The 19,339-nt window shown below is 37.0% G+C and overlaps 2 protein-coding genes across 5 annotated transcripts in view; one reads left to right on the top strand and one right to left on the bottom strand.

Moving 5' to 3' along the window:
* The window catches only part of Mtrf1 (mitochondrial translation release factor 1), a 50,796-nt gene extending 42,465 nt beyond the window's left edge, over positions 1–8,331 (bottom strand). The window contains exon 1 of the mRNA XM_077795207.1: positions 8,251–8,331. The gene's annotated coding sequence lies outside the window, so the exon portion shown is untranslated. The remainder of the gene's footprint in view (positions 1–8,250) is intronic.
* The window catches only part of Naa16 (N-alpha-acetyltransferase 16, NatA auxiliary subunit), a 63,397-nt gene continuing 52,112 nt past the window's right edge, over positions 8,055–19,339 (top strand). For 3 of the 4 annotated variants that reach the window (XR_003301771.2, XM_026399576.2, XM_026399573.2), the window contains exons 1-4: positions 8,055–8,350; positions 13,209–13,293; positions 14,939–15,043; positions 17,696–17,853. Coding sequence is in view for 3 of the 4 variants with exons in the window: in XM_026399576.2 (XP_026255361.2) it covers positions 8,297–8,350; positions 13,209–13,293; positions 14,939–15,043; positions 17,696–17,853 (402 nt within the window). In the remaining variant the exon portion in view is untranslated. Of the gene's footprint in view, positions 8,351–13,208; positions 13,294–14,938; positions 15,044–17,025; positions 17,056–17,695; positions 17,854–19,339 lie in introns of all 4 variants that reach the window. The other variant, XM_026399574.2, reaches the window with a different exon arrangement.

The following is a 19,339-nucleotide window of genomic DNA, read 5'->3' as shown; positions in this document are numbered from 1 at the left end:
ATGTGTAACTAAAAAGAACAAATAAAAAATTAAAATACAAAAAATGTGGGGAGAATGAATGAAAAGAAAAGGAGAAGGTGATATGGTTCAGAAACTGGTAAGTTTGATGTAGTAGAAGAATAGGTCTACTGAGAATAGGGGAAAGAGAGAGCGAGCTAGCTCAGACCACTGTTTGCATCTTGAAGAGTGAATGGACTTTATTAAGGAATCAGCAAATATTTATTCAAAGAAAGATAGGAGATTGTCATTGGAATGTGGATTGTCCTAGGAAGAATCTGGTTGGAGTCACTGACATCAGAAGTTAATAAGAACAAGGAATCAGCAAATATTTATTGAAAGAAAGATAGGAGATTGTCATTAGAATGTGAATTGTCCTAGGAAGAATCTGGTTGGAGTCACTGACATCAGAAGTTATAAGAACAACCTTCCGAGAATACAAACTCTTGGCTTCATGTTGGGGGCAGGATGCTGGACACTCAATGTAATGGTTAAAAAAAAAAAAAAAAAGACTGCCCTCAATACTATTCTGACAGGCTACTAAGCCTTCAAGCGGGGACCTCATTTCTAAAATCAGGTATGTTGTACCTGCTCTAACAAGTTACCTTGAAGTTAAAAAGATGCTGACAAAACTCTTCTTGTTTAAAAAATAATTAGAAAAATAGGACAGTAGATTGTTGGAATTTATGGCTTAAGACAGTAGGGCAGGTCTTGGTGATTCAAGATTTCGGGATGGGGTGGTTTGGCTAAAATAGGTTAAAAGGAATAGGAAGGCTAGGGGTTTGAATCATCCATATAGATACCAAAGTCACAACAGTATGCTAGGAGTTGCCGAGGAAAGGAGGACTAGTGTCACTTGGCAAATGAATGAATGAAGGGTAGTGACCTAGATGAAAAGAAGAAATGTTTGATAGAGCTAGTGGGCATAGACCATTTTCTGTAAGTGAAGGTGAAATATTGTGATTTGGAAGAGTCAGCGGGAGGGAAAAGATTGCTGATGCATGCCACCCTGCTCCCACCCATTCATATAATACATAGGGAGGGACTGTGCAGAATGAGAAGCAATGTCCCTGATGAGGGGTAGTTATTAATAAGGCAAGGAGGTAGGGAGTGCTCAGTGAAGGAGCTGAGGAGTAAGCAGAATGGAAAGATGGGGCATAGAGAACAGCAACAGAAGGATGAGGTTGGAGAAAAAGCACAGAGCCAAACAAATAAACGAGTCCAACAGATGAGATGAAAAGGGGGTACAAACTGGATGACGATTTTGAGATGCAAAGTAGTCTTGATCATTCTGAATGTAACTCTGGTATAAAGGATGTTTCTGTGCTGACCCCAGAGACCTTCAGAGATTCCATTTCTGGACCACATTCATTATTTGTGGTCTCATTAGCAATGGGTAGCCTTTTGCACAGGATTCCAAATTAAATCTTGGTGCTAAGGTTTTTTTTTAATTTATTTTTTTAGTTGTACACAATATCTTTATTTTATTTATTTATTTTTATGTGGTGCTGAGGATTGAACCCAGGGCCTCACACATGCTAGGCAAGTACTCTACTGCTGAGCCATAACCCCAGCCTCAGTTTTTTCCTTTTTTGTTTTGTTTTGTGCCTCATGTAAATTCAACCTAAAGGAGAAGAGTGGCACATTTAAGCCTGGATTAGTATAAAAAGGCCTTCAAACAATAATTTTCAATCCTGCATATTATAATAATTTGGGAAGCTTTTTAAAATAACAAGCCTTCATCTTACTTCTGTTGAGTCAAAATTTGTGGGAGTTGGGCTCAGGCATGAGTAGTTTTTGACCCTCTCTAGATAATACAAAAGTAAAGCCAAGATTGAGAACCACTGCCTTCAAATAACATACCATCCATGAGACATAAAACAGGATAAGACAAAGATATAAAAGGACAAAGTGCCTTGAAAATTAATAGGAAAAGAACAGATCCCCTGGGAAGAATTGGAAGGACTTTGTAAAAGGAAGGATTTGAAAAGATAAAGTCTAGGGTAGTGAGAAAAACGACTTCTGATAAACCTACTAGGTTGAACAAAAGTGTGATAATTAGAAAATATTGGATCAATAGAGACATAAAACTTCACTGGTATGTAATATAATTGTATAAGCAAAGTGAAGGAAAAATCTGAGAATAGAGACCAAGTTCTAAACAATGGAGAAGGTTGTTTACAGTTTTTATATTCTCAGTAATTCATTTAGAGTTTTCAATAGGTAAGACTTATTTGGAAGTATTATGGAGAAGAAAGCACCTAGAAGTAGAGGAACCAGTTATGATGCTTTTGCAATACATATGGTCCCCAACTGAAAGATGGTTTGGCTTGTGATTTTTCTGATTTTATTAGGGTATGAAAGTAATAAGCATTCAGTGGAAACTGAATTTTGAATTTTGATCTTTTTCCAGGCTAGGACTATGTAGTAAAATCAGATCCTCCCCTGTGATGTTGGGCAGTGAAAGCCGTCACAGCTCTCAGTTGGCTACATCATCACAAAAAAACAACTGATATTTCACTGTGGATTGTATTGCTAAGCTACAACATTTGATAGGTTAGCTGCATTTAATGCATTTTTGATTTATGGTATTTTCAATTTATGATGGGTTTATTGGAATTCAACCCCATCATAAGTCTAGGAGTTTTAAGATGGAATGGGAGTTTTAAGATGCAAAGGGAGAAATATACCAGATCTATAATCTAAATAACTTGGCAACTTGACTGTGGAGAATAAGAAAGAAGAGTTAAAGTTGATTACAAAATTTTGAGACCAAGCACAAGAGTGATGTCATTAATAAAAACAGAAAAGTCAGGATTTGGACTGGTTTGATGGGAAGATGATAAATTTTAAGTGTTCATGTAGGAAATGCTTATAAGATGTCTAGTTGAAGATATTTAACAAAATGGGAATGAAGGGAAGGTGATTAGAAGAGGACTTGAAACTAGCGACAGATTTAAAACCATCTACTTGGGTTAATAATGAAAGCTATGACAAGAGGAGAATTTATTAATTCTGTATTTGCTGGTTACAGTAGGTACTCAATGAACATGTTTTATTCCCATTGTTGAGGGAGAATTGTTTAGACAACCTATATTTAGGAGAAGAGGAGTTGATCCAGGACTTAGCAGATAACTAGGAAGTAAGTCAGAAGGAAACCCAGGGTACAATAGAGCTTTGGTGACCTAAAGAAGAGAAATTCCTGAAGGAGAGAGTGGCCCACTGTGCTACTTCAAGGTAAAGGATACTGTGGACTAAAAAAATCTTAAAATGTATGCTCCATGAGGTAAGATTTTTTAAATTTATTTTTTAGTTATAGTTGGACACATACTTTTATTTTATGTATTTATTTATATGTGGTGCTGAGGATTGAACCCAGGGTCTCCCACATGCTAGGGGAGCACTCTACCCCTGAGCCATAACCCCAGCACCAGGGCAGATATTTTTGACTTGTTGTAGATACTCAATGATAAAAACTGAACAAATGAACTGATGATATTTCAGAAAATACTCTAAGAACACTGTTGGATTGCCGCAAACTGCCCGGCCCCGGGCCGGCTGAGTCCCGCTCCTGCTGCAGAGCACTGCCTGCGGCACCCCTGCTGAGCGATCCCCTGCTGAGCTGTCAGTGCACACGGGCTTGCAATCTTGCAACCCGGTTGGGCACAAAAACACAAGCCAGTCAAACTGAGACAAAGTTTTATTTAGAGAGAGGCCGTGTGCGTCCCCTAACAGGTGGGTCCGCCACGTGTGTGTCTACCTGAGCGGGGGGGGAGGGGGGGGGGGGGGGGGGGTTTCCACTTCCCCCGGAACACCCTCCTACCATCCTTTCCCAACCAATGGGAACTCTCCCATTACAAGAGTGACATGAGTAACCTGAGTCCTGAAATGGGCCCAGCTGAACAGCATGAGACCAAATACCATATGAATGTGAATTGCTGGCTGGCAGTCAATAAAATCCAAAGGTGCCTGTATCAATATTTTTGCTGTGGCTCCTAACATTGGATGAAGAAGCTAAATCTTAAGGAACAAAGTTTTGCCACTTTGCATTTTCTCGTCTGTTTTCCCTGGGTACTCAGAGTGATCTTTTTAAAAAATAAATTCAATCAGGTCACTCTCTTGCTGACATGCTTCATTGGATTCCCATTGAACTTGCGATATGGCATGGTTTGGATATGGTTTGTCCCCCAAACATTCACGTACTAGAAGTTTGGTCCTCAATGTAATGATGTTGAAAGGTGTTAGGACCTTTACAAGGTATGACCTAATGGAAGGTGACTGGGTCATGACTCCAGAGTGGATTTGTTCCCCAGAACAAGCAAGTGGATTATTATAAAAGAGCAAAAGAACAAAACTCACTCCTCCCCAGTCTTTTGCTTCCTCTCCCATCCTGTTGACACCTCTCTTATACTAGAGTTCCTGTCGTGTGATACTATCTACCACGAGGCCCTTACTAGAAGCTGATGCCAGAGCTATGTTTTCGAGCCTGCAGAGTTCTGAGTTAAATAAACCTTTTTCCTTATAAAGTCTCAGGGGTTTTGTTATAGCAACAAAAATGGACTAAAACAGAACAAAAAACAAAACAAATTAACAACAACAAAAAAAAACCCCAAACAACTTTGCCTGAAATGACAAACCTGGTTTACATTTTTAACCAAACTGCATGCCACTTCCCTTCTCAAGCACTATATTCTAGCCACTCTTTGAATGTGAGAATAGAGACAAATTCTCACCTGCCCCTTTGGTTCCTTGATCATGCCAATCTTGTTCCTACATTAGGGCATTTGCACATGGTTCAATTTGCCTAGAATATGCTGTCCCAGCTTTTTACCTTGATAGCTCTATTCTCATGCTCAGGTTTCTGTTCAGTTGTTACCACCTTCCCAGAGGGTACTTATTCCTGAGAACTTGATTTAAGGAGTCCCTTCCTCGGCCCCCATTGCCCTCACATGACTTCATTTTATTCCCCTCATAGGACTTCTCACTGTCTGGTGTTATCTTGTTTTCTCATTTATGTGTTTATTGTCTATTTCCTCCCACAATATGCAAATTATGAAACAGTAACTGATGAATAAAAGTTCAGGAAGAGCAAAAAGGGAATGGAATGGATAACTCAAGGGAGGAATGAGAGTGCCATTTTTTTTTTCCCCTCAGAAACAAGAGCAAGGAGAGAAGAAGGGAGCAGAAACATCAGAGAATTTGAGTGGAATTTAGTATGAAATCCCGTAAATTGTTTTCCCATCAGTCTTTACATGGCTAAATTGGTTGTGAGAATAGCAGCAAACTTCTTAATTTTACCCTGCCAGCAGATTCTACAAGATATGTTATGTGCATAGAATGAAGAAAATCCTTTTCCTATTTTTTTTTTCTCTTTGGATCTTCTAGGCTAAGCAAATAGAAGAACTGGCTCATATCATGTATGCCAAAATTGCTTTGGGAACTGTGAAGATTTTTTAAAAAAATTTTTTAAATTGTTGATGGACTTTTATTTTATTTATTAATTAATGTATATGTGGTGCTGAGAATTGAACCCAGTGCCTCACACATGCCAGGCAAACACTCTACCACTGAACCACAACCCCAGCCCTGTGAGGGTTTTTATAGAAACTATTGCAGCTATAATTTAATGCTGATTCGAAATGCTGATTTGAATTGAGGTACACCTTGTCTGAAATACCAGGAACAAACAATTGGTGGAAGTCCATGATACCTTCAAAGGGGTTTTAGCTTTCTTTTTGAGAAACATCGAATTCATATTTACACAGCATTTTAAAAAAATCATAAGCTTTGAATGACTAAGCATTAAATTCATATAACCTTGTTGTGAAAGAGATTATAATGTTATAACTCCATTTTCTGTTGAAAGGTGGAAATAAGATTTTTCTCCATTGGGGCTGGGGATGTGGCTCAAGCGGTAGCGCGCTCGCCTGGCATGCATGCGGCCTGGGTTCGATCCTCAGCACCACATACCAACAAAGATGTTGTGTCTGCCGAGAACTAAAAAAGAAATATTAAAAATTCTCTCTCTCTCTCTCTCTCTCTCAAAAAAAAAAAAAGATTTTTCTCCAGAGTAAACAGGAAGTCAGTAATAAAATTACAGCAACTGGTTAATCTAGGCCTTCTGATTGTGGATACATTACATCTTTTATATACTCTAAGGTTTGGGGCTCACAACTACCAGCAGCACAACTGGTGTTTTATTTTTCATTATCTGACCGCCCTCCTTACCCTCGCTCTATATAAGCTACCAAGGTATGCATGCATAGTGTGTGAAAGTGAGGAAAATATTCAATATGAATAATTTATAATTACTCACTTCCCAGTGTTTAGGATTGTAGGTTTCTTTTGTGCTACTGTGCTTCCCTGGAAGATGTGGAGACGGGATGTTGGGGATCCATCATGGGAAATGGGAGAAGTTGGTAGTGGTGGAAGGCAGCAAAGTACAAATAATGAACCAGCATGAGCTGGCCAATTTAGAGAAGAGGAAGAGTCACAGTGAATAAGGGTGAAGATTTGGCAGGTACCACAGTAAATGGAAACAATGATTTGTAGTGAGTAAGGCTGGATGAAGCCCACAGAAAATTTTCATAACAGATAAATATTCCTTGTCTCTAAGATATTTACAGTTAGTACTATGCTTTTCTCCATTTTGTTTTAAAATTTTTGTTGTCATTTTGAAACTGGCCTTGAGGAAAGGCACAGTGGCTTTGAGCTGGCTGATGTATATTATAGAAAAATGTCCTATAAGTTCTGGGGATGACGTGACTAGAGCACTGGAGCTTTAGCTTGTCTCAGTTTTAACCCTTTATTAATAATTAGATTATTACAGAGGATGTAGATAAATTGAGAGCCAGAGAATTTTCAGAAATTAACAATGCCACAGTGATAGGTACTGTGGGTAGGTACTGTGGAAGTGGTTGGGTTTGAGGATACTGTGAGCAAGGACTTCTTTGTATTTGCTGGCTGTTAGGCAGTCCTCAGGTACAACTCAGTCATATTCCCTAAAAGTCCTTCTTGACTTCTTCCTCTCTAATAGCTGGAGTGCCTATTTTCAGTAGAGAAGAATAGGCCTTCTGGATTCTACTTTTTATAATAGTCTCTTCCCTATTTTAAAAGACTCCTATGATGCCTACTTTCTCCCATTTCCAACCAACTCAGTGGAGAGAGAAGAAAAATCAAATACCAGCTCAGCACTCATTACGACCTATTAAATGCAATTAAGCATCAATCACTCTACTCTATAGTTTCATAAATATGCACAAGTTACCATCCAAGATATGTATTTATGTATTTAATATTTAGATATGCCTTAATACTAAAGTAACGTTGTAGATGCAGTTATTCGTGTTACAAATGTATATCTGTATTTGTCTAGACACAAACATTACTATCATTATGCTCTTTTATTTATTGTAGAAAGTATCCCTGAATTCGAAGATCCTGAGTTTGAATCCTGTTTCTATTATTATAATTATGTTAATGGCTTGTAAGAAGGGAACCCAGGGAAAAGAAGAGGTAGATCTGGAAGATTCATGGCCCCATAAAACCATCATTATTCCCACTGAAAACTGTAGGTGCTCTAAATGGTTGGGAATATTTTTCTGAAGTTTCTTTCACATCAAGTTGCTCACTTCAAGGCCTGCCCATGTGTCCTCACATAGGCGTGACCATTTTCTAGATCTGCACTGAAAAGGCCCCTCTTAAGAGTCTAAATAGCGCGGGGAAGGGAAGGAAAACAAATTTGTCCTACATGCAGGTTCTATTATGTGAAGAGCACGGTTTAAGTTGCTGAGAGAGAAGAAATGTAAAAATATCTGACTCGGGAATAGCCTACGTTATCTTGGGCCAGAAGCGCAATTCAAGCCAGTGTTTTAGGGTTTATGCTGAATGATAAGCCCTAGGCACTCAGTTCTGGTGACAGCAGCCTTACGCCAATCAGCCCCAGTCCTTTGCCCTCTCGCCCCCGCCTCCCTGAGCGCTTCGGGGATGCTGCGGTCTGCGCGTGCGCCCAGCCCCCGGCGTCCCTGCCCGCTTCAGCTCCAGGGGGGCGGGCCCTGGCTGCCATCTTGCAGCGCGCGGGAGCGCTCGCCAGAAACTGTGGCCAGAGTTAGCAAAAGCGTGTCCTGCATAGATTCTTTCCTTTGCCAGTCTGCCAAGCAGCCCCGCCCTGGCTGCCCAGCCCCGAGTCTAGGCTAATGCAGTAACCCGTCTCTTGCGGCCCTACTCAGAGCAGCGACTAGTTCTAGTGCCTACCCCTGGGAAAAGAGACGCCGGACAGCCAGTCTCACCGCCGGCCGCGATGCCAAACGTGCAGCTGCCGCCTAAGGAGAGCAACCTCTTCAAACGCATTTTGGTGAGCGGCCAGAGGGCCCAAGGGCTCCTGCGGTGGGCGGGCAGTGGCGGCGGTGGTGCCGGCCCGGCTCGGTCTCCGCTGCGCTCTTTGTTTACCTCAGAACCCTCGGAGCCCGACTTCCCCGCCCCGCGGCCGACGAGGCCGCCAGGGCCGCTCCGCGCTCCGGCCCTCCTTCTGCAGCGGTGCGGCTCTCCTCGCCTCGCCCCTGCCGCGCGCTTTCCAGAAACTTCTCGCAGTCCGGGGACAGCGTGGGTCCCCGGGTCCTCTGCAGCGCCTGGATCCTCCCCTGTTTGTTTCCCTGGTCTCCCCCCCTCCCGGGATTGTTCCTGGGTGCTTAGTATTTACTGGATGACACTGCACCCCAATACCTGTCAAAGTGGGAGCGGTCAGCTGGTGGGTGGGGACCCTGATTGATTAAGGTTATGGGAAAATTAAGCCCAACTCCCTTTGGGAGAGTGTTTTCTTGTTTGTAATGTACTGTACTTACCCCTGTTGAGAAGTGAATAGGTGACTCGAACTGCACTTTTAAGTTGTCAGAAACTGGAACAGCTGTTTGCTTTTAACTCGTAAAACCAACTGGTTTTGCACTTGGGAGCATTTATTTTTGTTTCCGAGCAGAAACTTGAACAATGACTCGATAATGACACCGCTGCTAAGTCGACAAGGGGTTTTCCTTGGGCTGTGTGCCCGCGTCCCTGGGCCCTTCACAGTTTTGCAGGTTGCGTCCTTACAGGGAGGAGGGGAGCCTTTGCTTTTCTCAATAGACCCTGGAGACTCAGTACCTGAAACTAATGTTGTTAATTGATAGCTGTCTTTCGTAGTCTTGTCTTTTTATCTGAAATCAAGTTGTGTAGTTGCAGAACAAGCGTTTAGATTCTAAGGGTGAATATGTATTGAAAGCATGTGTTGGCTAAATAGCGGTTAGCTGTTGCTTGACTTGACTATAAATAAAATACTAATTATAGAATATTTCCACATATTATCACCAACTGATAAAAATTCATAGATATTCAAAGCCAATAAAAACAACAGTCTTTAAAATGTTAAGAATGATATATAATAGATGGGAAGAAAATTTTAAATCTTAATTGTATATGAGCTTAGTGTTGAGCAAACCAGAGACAAGTGTAAAAACATAAAAATACTAATGATTAAAGCATGACTGATTGCTTCATTGGGCTTCGTATGTTTATTACTTTTGTTTTTCTTATACCCTTCTATTTTATGCATTGTGAAATTGGAGGAATGAATTTCTTTGCCCCTTCAGGTTTTAAAAATTTTTTGTCCAGGAGATCTGAAGCATTAATAAGAGATCATCTTGGATTTAAGGCCATTTGGCATTGTTTCTAAAAGAGGATATTTCTTTTCTCTCTGTATAAGTATTTTCTAGTTCAAATCATGTATCAGCATACAGAAGAAAACATTTCCATGAGTTATTACACTTAGGTTACAAAAAGATAATGATGCTACTGAAGTAACTTTATCCCCAATAAATTGGGAAATGTTGGGGAAAACATTTTCTTAACTGGGCATACAAAATGTTTACTATAAAGTTGCATGAATTGGGGAGGTCGCTGAAAAGTGAATGATTTTATCATTGCAATTGCAATAAATGTGGGTAAAATTTTGCTACAACAAATTCCATGGCAAACAAAAATTCCTATTAAGAAATTATTTTTAAGTTTTGTTAATGTAAGCACTAACCAAAGTGCTTTGCCACCAACAGTAATTTTTTTCTATTAATTATCACTATACTTAAACACGTTCATATAAATTACTCAAATGGCTTATTACATACTCTCTTTGGCTTATATCTGTCTTATTCCCTAGACTGGCTGTCAGCATTGCATTGTATTAACTTTGGAGCTATTTCATGCTTTCTTTTATGATAAGACAAATCAAACTCAGGAATGGTAAATGACCAAGTGTCTAAGGTTCTGAGTCAGGTTAATAATAAAGTTGGACCCAGAATCTGTCTTTTTTTTTCTTCTATTAAGTGTGCAATAAATAGTTCCTTATTGAACTTAGACTCCTTTACTAGAATACTTGGACTCCAGAGCCAAACTACCTGTATAAGAATTGTGGTTCTGACCCTAGCTTGGTAAGCTCAATAACTATCTCAGATTCTTCATCTAAAATGGAGTATCAGGAACTTAAATAAAGATTAATTGAGAACTGTGCCTGACACACAGTAAATGTTTCCAGTAAAAGTGTTACTTAACACTTGGTAAGTCAGAAAAAAATATATTTTTCTTTCCTTCTTCCCCAGTGGTTCCTTCTGTGTTTCTTGTCATTTGTCAGGTGAACTCCAAGTCCAACTCAGATTGTTTTTCTACAGTATTTTTAGAATAAGTAATATATTCACATGGTTGAAAATTTAGGTTTCTTTACTATCATTGTATTACAGATATTTAGTTTCCTTCCTCAGAGGCAATCAAACGCAATTTAAACATTCTTTTCTATGATAACTTTTAAAATTCACCCTACATTGAACCACTGTTGCAATGATTTAACCATGTCCTTATCTTTTGTATTTTTTAATGTGTGTTTGGGTCTTGGTTTCATTCTTGAAATAGCAAAGACTTTTAATGGAGTGTTCTAATATTTTTCTGTTATCACACATGTTTTGCTTTTGAATTTTCAATTAAATTCTGTGGCAGTGTTGGTTGATAAGTTTCCTATTTACTAAATGTCTTTTTTCTTTATCTCCTATTAAAGTAAAAATAGTCAGATTCTAGAACAGTTTGGCAAAAGAGTAGGTAACAAAGTACACTTATGTTTTAAGTGATATAAATTGCCATTTTGCTTTGATTTAGGAGGTTGTATTTATTGAGCATTCCAATTTGTCTGGGTCATGAAAGTGCTATGACAAATGTTTTTATGCTAGACAAGACCACTTCTTTCTTCGAACTTAGGCCATAGTGGGAAACAGATAATAAATAGGCAATAAATAAAGAAAAATTTGAAATACTATAGCACTATAAAGAAAAATATATGTAGTGGTGGAAGGATAGGAGGGTAGCAAATTAGCTAGCATGATCATGTCAATGTGTGAGACTTGTATAATAAGAAATCAGCCATGGGAATATCCCAGAAAGAACATTTCAGGGGAAGGAACACAGTGTAGAAGCCTTAAAGTAGGGTTAAGCTCATCATCCTGAGTGATAGAACATCCAGTCTTTCTGAATAGCATAAGTGAGGAAGAGTGAAAGAGATGACATGTTCTCTTGATCAGTGCATTGATCACTTACCCGGAACTGGTAGCATTTAGGAATAAAGATGTTGCTTATGCTTGTATTGGGCTAGTGATGGTCTTTGGAGCTAGACCAGAGTTTTCAGTTAAGTTGAACTACTTATAAACAAGTTTTTGCATTCTCAAGTTTCAGTTTCCACATTTGCAAAGTAGAAGTAATGATACCTACCTTAAGGAATTGTTATAAGAACTAAGATGGCAGAAAGACTAAAGATAAGTGCTGACGAGGATATGGAGAAGAGTAAGTACCCATGGACATCGTTGGTGGGGATGTAAATTAGTACAGCCATCTTGGAAAACAGTATGGAGGCTCCTCACAAAATATCCAAAGGAAATGAAATGGTGTGTCAAAGAGATATTTATCTTCGTATGCTCATTGCAGCCCTGTTAACAACAGCTAGTGGAAACAACCTAAGTGTCCATGAACTAATGAATGGATAAATAAAATGTGGTACATATTCACAATAGAGTATTATTCAGTCATTAAAGAAAAGAACAAAATCCTGACATTTTCAGCAGCATGGGTAGAAGTGGAGATAATCATTAAGTGAAATAAGCCAGGCACAGAAAGACATATTACTTATGTGAATAATATTGAAAAAGTTGATCTCATACAAGTTGAGTATAATGGTAGTTACCAGAGGTCAGTGGGAATTCTGGGGGCAGGGGATGAGGAATGGCTGAACAGTGGATACCAAGTTATAATTAGAGAAGAGCAGGAAATTCTGGTATGCTGCTGTAGAGTAGGTTGACTGTAAATAATAATAATATACTGTGGATTTCAAAAAGCTAGAAGAACGGATTTTCATTCATAAGGAAATGGTAAATGTTTGAGTAGGTAAATGTTTAGCCTAATTTAAGCATTTTGCAATGTATGTAGTATTTAAACATTTGATGGTATCCCATTACTATATATAATCTTTATGTATGACTTAAAACACAAATAAAGCTGGGTGTGGTAATGCATGCCTGTAATCCCAGTGGTTCAGGAGGCTAAGGCAGGAAGATCTTGAGTTCAAAGCCAGCCTTAGCAATTTAGCAAGGCCCTAAACAACTTAGCAAGACCCTGTCTCAAAATAAAATATAAAAAGGGCTGAGGATATAGCTTAATGATTAAGTGTCCCTGGATTCAATCTCTTGTACCAAAAAAAAAAAAAGAAAGCATTAAGATATGCCAAGTTTTGTACAGATACATAGTAATAATTCAATAAATGTCATTTTTTAATGTGTGTTTTGGGTCTTACTTTCATTCTTGAAATAGCAAAGACTTTTAATGGAGTGTTCTAATATTTTTCTGTTATCACACATGTTTTGCTTTTGAATTTTCAGTTAAATTCTGTGGCAGTATTGGTTGATAAATTTCCTATTTACTAAATGTCTTTTTTCTTTATCTCCTATTGAAGTAAAAATACTCAGATTCTAGAACAGTTTGGCAAAGAGTAGGTAACAAAAGTACACTTTATGTTTTGAGTGATATAAATTGATTACAAGTCTTGTTTTAGACCTTATTTTGGATCTTGAATTTAGAATTTATATGATGCAGTGAAAAGGTGCTTCATTACGCATTCATTTTATAAAATAATTTTTGTTCATATTTCTTTGCAGAAATGTTATGAACAGAAGCAGTACAAAAATTGCCTCAAGTTTTGCAAGATCATTCTTTCGAACCCCAAATTTGCTGAACATGGAGGTATTGTCTGTTGAGAGATTGCCCTAGAGAAATTTGATTCCAAAATCAGATAGGATACTTAAAAATGAAAGAGTACTTCCCATATTCCAAGGCTTTGCAGTTCTCTATTGAGTTCATTTTTAGCTATGCTTCATATAAGTCTTATTCTAGACTACTTTATTATGCTTCAGAGTTTGTAGTATCCTTAGGTGAGATGTATTGGGAAAATTGGATGAGGTAATTAACAGGCTGAATATCCCTTATCTGAAATGCTTGAGACCAGACTATTTTAGATTTCAGAGTTTTTGAGAGTTTGGAATTTTGCATAGACTACAAGTGAATATACCTTATCCAAAAATCTGAAATCTAAAAGTTGTGGAATACATGTTGAACCTATGGGTGCTCAGAAAACTTTGACTTTTGAGTTTTTCGTATTAGGGATGCTCAACCTGTTCAAGTTATAGGCCTGATTTTTGAATAGAATTTGTTTAGACCTTGATTTTCTGTATATAAAACTAGGAAAATACAGAAGTAGTGTGAAGATAGTCACATGTGTTTTATTCTTTGGCAGATGTGCTTTTATACATCTGCTGACCTTTTATATAAATATGGTACTGTTGATCTACCATTAGATTGGATTGTGTATATTGTATTGTTTTTCTAGCACTGGTGTTTGCTTCATCCATTTTCAGTGTTTTTCAAAGGATCTGGATAGTCAAAAAAAAACAGGATTCTGTATCATAGCAAAACTAGTTGAGGTCTCTGAACAACAGAAGGAATTCTTGAAAACACTTTATTGGGAAAATAAGCTGACCCTTGCTTACTTTTGTAGTAATGTTGAAGGAAATGAATCTTCCATTTCATGGAATTTTTGAAATTTAAAACTTAGTTTCAAGCTTTTTAGCTATGGAACCTTTATCAAAATGAAGTCTCTGGAAAAGTTCAATATGTAAGAGAGATGAGAGATGTTTGGTTATTGGGGTCTGGGCAGCTGGATCACTGAGTTCTGAAAATTCCAAAGTCTATGGAGCTCAGTTTGAAAACCACTGTTTTTGTCTATTCCCTTCTGTGGATTATTGAGAGATTATTTTATTCTAAACAATCCTTATTTATTAACTTGCTAACTTATTCACTCCTGTAGTCCCTATGTTCTTGAAATTCAAGCTGATGTTAATTAGGTAAGAATTAGTTGAAATTCTGTTCCAATATTGAATATATTATTTAAGTTCTGTCTATCTCTTTATTAGGTAGATTCATTGTTTTTGTGAGATGTAAATTAGATGATGATTGGCTAGAATTGATCTCAGGGAAAGCTGTGGAATAGTGAGTTGTAATACATTTAATTCAGTAGGACCTAAGAGCCTGCTTTGTTAATTTTTTCTGTAGGATATCAACATTTTTTATAGTTTTGAAAGGACCGAAAGCATTTGAACAACTTAATTATAACCTAAGGAGTTTTTAGAAAAGGATTTGGACTAAACTTTAAGAAAATACTTAAGTGTAGTTTTATTTTTTTGTATTTGTAGAAAAGTTCTGAGATTAAAAAGATTACTAGTGTAAGCATTAAAGCAGTATCCTTCAGTTTTCAAATATTAAAATAGTGCTAAGAGAATAATTTGAATATTATATATTCAAATATTATATAGAGGTTAACATTATTTTTCAGAGACTTTGGCTATGAAAGGATTAACATTGAACTGTTTAGGAAAAAAAGAAGAAGCATATGAATTTGTTCGTAAAGGACTTCGTAATGATGTCAAGAGTCATGTCTGTATCCTTTTATAGTAATATAGTTTATTTTACTTATTTACTATTTTTTCTCTTAATTCAAACTAAAAAACCTTTTGTTTGAAAACTTTTAAATCTACGTAGAAGAGAATCCAGTGAAATCTTTGTAACCATTACTCATCTCTAATAATTACTGACATTTTGTAATTACTAGTTTCATCAGTTTCCTACTCCTTGTTTGTTTATTGGTGTATTTTAAAGAATCCCTATAAAGTGTGTATGTGCATATTTACTTTTTAAAACAGGTTTGGCTTTGGGTGTGACTTAGTAGTAGAATACTTGTATAGCATGCATCTCCATGTGCTTACTCTACCTAGTATCCTAAAATCATTTATGTCCAGAATGAAATTCTCATTTTCTTGTATGAGGGAACCACCATTTCTTTTTTTTAGTTGTTGATGGACCTTTATTTTATTTATTTATACAGTGCTGAGAATGCAACCCAGTGCCTTACACATGCTCTACTGCTGAGCCTGAGACCCAGCCCCAGGGACTACCAACTCTTAACAGTTCTTTTTATAACATTTAAAAATTTTTTTCTTTGTAGTTGTAGATGGACAGAATGCCTTTATTTTATTTATTTTTTTTATGTGGTGCTGAGGATCGAACCCAGTGTCTTATGCATGCTAGGCAAGTGCTGTGCTGCTGAGCCCCCTTAACAGTTCATTTAAATGAACTGTTCATTTAACAGTTCATTTTAAATAAATTCTTCATTTACTTCTTTCTTTTGCCCTCCTACTGCCATATAACACTTACACCCTACACCTAGATTTTTGCAGCAGTTGCAAGGACTCTGTTGAAATTGATAATGCACATTCTTTAAGGTGTGTGTATAGGCGTGTTTTTTTTTTAATTTTTTTTTTTTGTAGTTGTAGATGGACAGAATGCCTTTATTTTATTTGTTTATTTCTATGTAGTGCTGAGGATTGAACCTAGTGCCTCACACATGCTAGGCAAGCACTCTGCCACTGAGCTACAGCCCCAGCCCCAGGTGTGTTTTTTTTTTCAGCTGTGCATAACCTGGGTGTTGTAGGAGTTAAATCAGTTATCTTTAGTAGTAAGGCATAAAATTTAAGAGGACTGGAAAACAAACAAGCAACCACCCCTTCCTTCAGTGTTATTTATTTAATATCAAGAAAGACACTATATTGATTATTTGCTTGGTTTCTGTTGACGCACAGGGACATAGCTGTTACTTTACTGAAATATTTTTGTTTTAATTTTTTGGTACTGGGGATGGAACCCAGGGGTGCTCCACTACTGAGCTATAACCCTACCCCCCCATTTAATGTTGATATTCTACATATTTTATTACTTAAATTTTTAGCTATCTTGAAAAATGTATATTTTCACTGATCTAAGAAAAGAGAATGTAAATTAGGAAATTCACAAGTATCAAGGACACATACATGTATAGTATTTTATGATTTAAAATTATACAGAGATGTGTAGTTTTTAAAATATTCATTTATTTTAATTAGGTATATATGAAAGCAGAATGCATTTTGATTCATTGTACACAATTGCAGCACAACTTTTCATTTCTCTGATTGCCTACCCCTTTTTATTTATTATTTTGAGGCAGGATCTCTCTAAGTTGCCCTTGCTGGCTTTGATGTTGTGATTCTCTTAACTTCAGCCTCTTGAGTAGCTGGAATGATAAGCTTGTTTCACAATGCCTGGCTACTTCACTGAATCTTTACAATTGTAGTTTTCTTTAGATAGTATTCCAATATATTTTTTTAAAAAGTATTTTTAAAAAATGGATCATTGAAAATGATTTTCATTTCTTTTGCCTATGTATATTTTTATTTACAGTCTTTTTACTTAGTGCTCTTATATCTTAAATTTTGCATTACAATCTCACTTAGCAACTAATATTGGACATGAATAGACTTACTAGTGTTTTCACATATTTAGCTTAGTGTTCTTCCAAAATACTAAATACTTATTTTTCTATCCCAGTGCCTACCCCAGAGTGAAGAGAGAGGGCATGTAAGTATGATAGTTGTTGGTTTTTTTGGCTCCAAGATCTGTTAAGACTTTAATTTGTGAGAAGTACTTAATTTTTGTGGTCTTTATTATCACTAGTGAACTTAGTGATTTTTAGATATTTTACATATTTTAGAATTCATTGAATGTAAACTTGTTTTAAAAGATAATTGCATTCTGGGGCCATGACTCAGTGGTAGAATGCATGTCTAGTATGTGTGAGGCATCCCTAGAACCACAAATAAATACATAAAATAAAATAAAAATTAAGCCTTTTTGAAAAAAAGATAATTGTGATTTTTGTGTAAGTAAATTTTGAGGCTACTGGGATAAAAAAAAGTGAGGGAATAGAGGTAGAAAAATGTAAAGAACTTTTTCTGAGAAGTTTCTAAAGTTAGGTAAAAGTTGTAGAAAGTTTCAAGCACATAGAAAAATGAAGAGGATTGAATAATGATCTTCTGTGTGCCTGTCACTCAGTTTCAACAATTTAACAATTGTCAGTCAAGTTTCATCTTCATCACCCCTCATTGTTCCCTTTACTCTGGTCCTAGATCATTCTGAAACAAATCTTAGATAAAATATCATTTTGTTAACATTTTATATTCCGGTTTCTGTGAATGTCTCTATTTCCTTAACTTAATAGGTTGGCATGTATATGGGCTCCTGCAGCGTTCCGATAAGAAATATGATGAAGCTATTAAGTGTTACCGAAATGCCCTCAAGTTAGATAAAGATAATTTGCAAATTTTGAGGGATCTTTCTCTGTTGCAGATCCAAATGAGAGATCTTGAAGGTTACCGAGTAAGTACTTTAGTTTTAAATGTACATTTTTTTAAAACCACAGATTGATTTTAGAAGGATGCGAATTCAGAATGTGGTGAGCATAAGCCAATATTGTGTATGTTTGATTGATTAGAATCTGCAGCAGAAGGGGAAGTCAGTTGGGACCTTCCTGCAATAGTAATTATGAAACTTTATACCTGAGCATCAAATAAGGATAAATAAATGATTTATTCATTTAATGCTTTTTTTAAAGAATGTCTCATATGTGCAAATGCTACACTTTTGTGAGTTTGACATTCAACTTTTGTAATTGAAATTCAATGTATAGATTTGTTAGCTTTATTATATGTTAGTACATATAAAATAACTTGAGAAGGATTGCTGTAAGTCAGTCTTTCTGTAGTTTAGACCTCTTCAGACAATCTTCAGCTCTGCTGGGCATCTCCACATGCTTACACCACATAGTATCCTAAAGTCTGTATGTCCAGAATGAAATTCTCACTTTATTATATGAAGGAACCACCAACTCTTAACAGTTCTTTTTAAATAAATTCATGTACTTCTTTCTTTTGCCCTCCAACTGCTATGTAAAGCTCAGACCCAAACCTAGATTTTTGCAGCAGTTGCAAGGACTCTGTTGTATTTCATAATGCACCATTCTTCAAGGTGTGTGTATAGGTGTGTTTTTCTTCAGTGTGTAACCTGGGTGTGGTGGGAGTTAAATCAGTTATCTTTAGGAATTTAAGAATATTGGCAAGGCAGTGGTTGTTAAACTAAATTGTGAAATAATTTAAGAGAGTTATCGTGAAATAAGTTAAAAAGGAACTGGTGGTGAAAGCGAAAGATGTGGGGAACTTTAGTGGTATTAAATAACAAAGGTAGAAATGTCACCAAGGGAGAGCATTGGCAGGGTAGGAACTGTGGTTAGAGTTTGATAGGTGGATTTATGATTTCTGAGTGGCATATGAGTGTTTAGGGTGTGGTTGTGAAAGTGGTTCCCTGAAGCAGGGTGGAGAAGGAGATGATTAAAGATGAGGAAATCTTGGAACTAAAATGATAGGTTATTGGGTAGGTGACCCACATTAGTGTTGCATTTTCCCAGGCTAATGGCAGAATTTGACAGAGAATAAAACCACCCAGACTTAAGAAATGAGAGTGACAGAGAAGTAACAGTGAAAATAAGGGATAGAGTGATATAACTTAATGTCATATGTTAAAGGCAACAAGACACATGAGGGCAGAGTCTGAGGAGTTTTGTCAAATTTCTTTTTAAGGGGCTGGGGTTGTGGCTCAGAGGTAGAGCACTCGCCTGGTATGTGTGAGGCACTGGGTTCGATCCTCAGCACCACATAAAAATAAACAAAGATATTGTGTCCACCTATAATAAAAAATAAATATTTAAAAAAATTTCTTTTTAAAATAAAGGATCTGAAGGGGATCTCTGTGTGGATGGATTCACTTGGCACTCTTTTCAACCATCTAACAACAGAGTTGTGGAAACTAA

Source organism: Urocitellus parryii, chromosome 2, assembly GCF_045843805.1.
Source record: "Urocitellus parryii isolate mUroPar1 chromosome 2, mUroPar1.hap1, whole genome shotgun sequence".
In the NCBI taxonomy this organism is placed as follows: Eukaryota; Metazoa; Chordata; class Mammalia; order Rodentia; family Sciuridae; genus Urocitellus; species Urocitellus parryii.
Note: the sequence above shows the minus strand (reverse complement) of the source record. Positions and strands in the feature narration are given on the sequence as shown.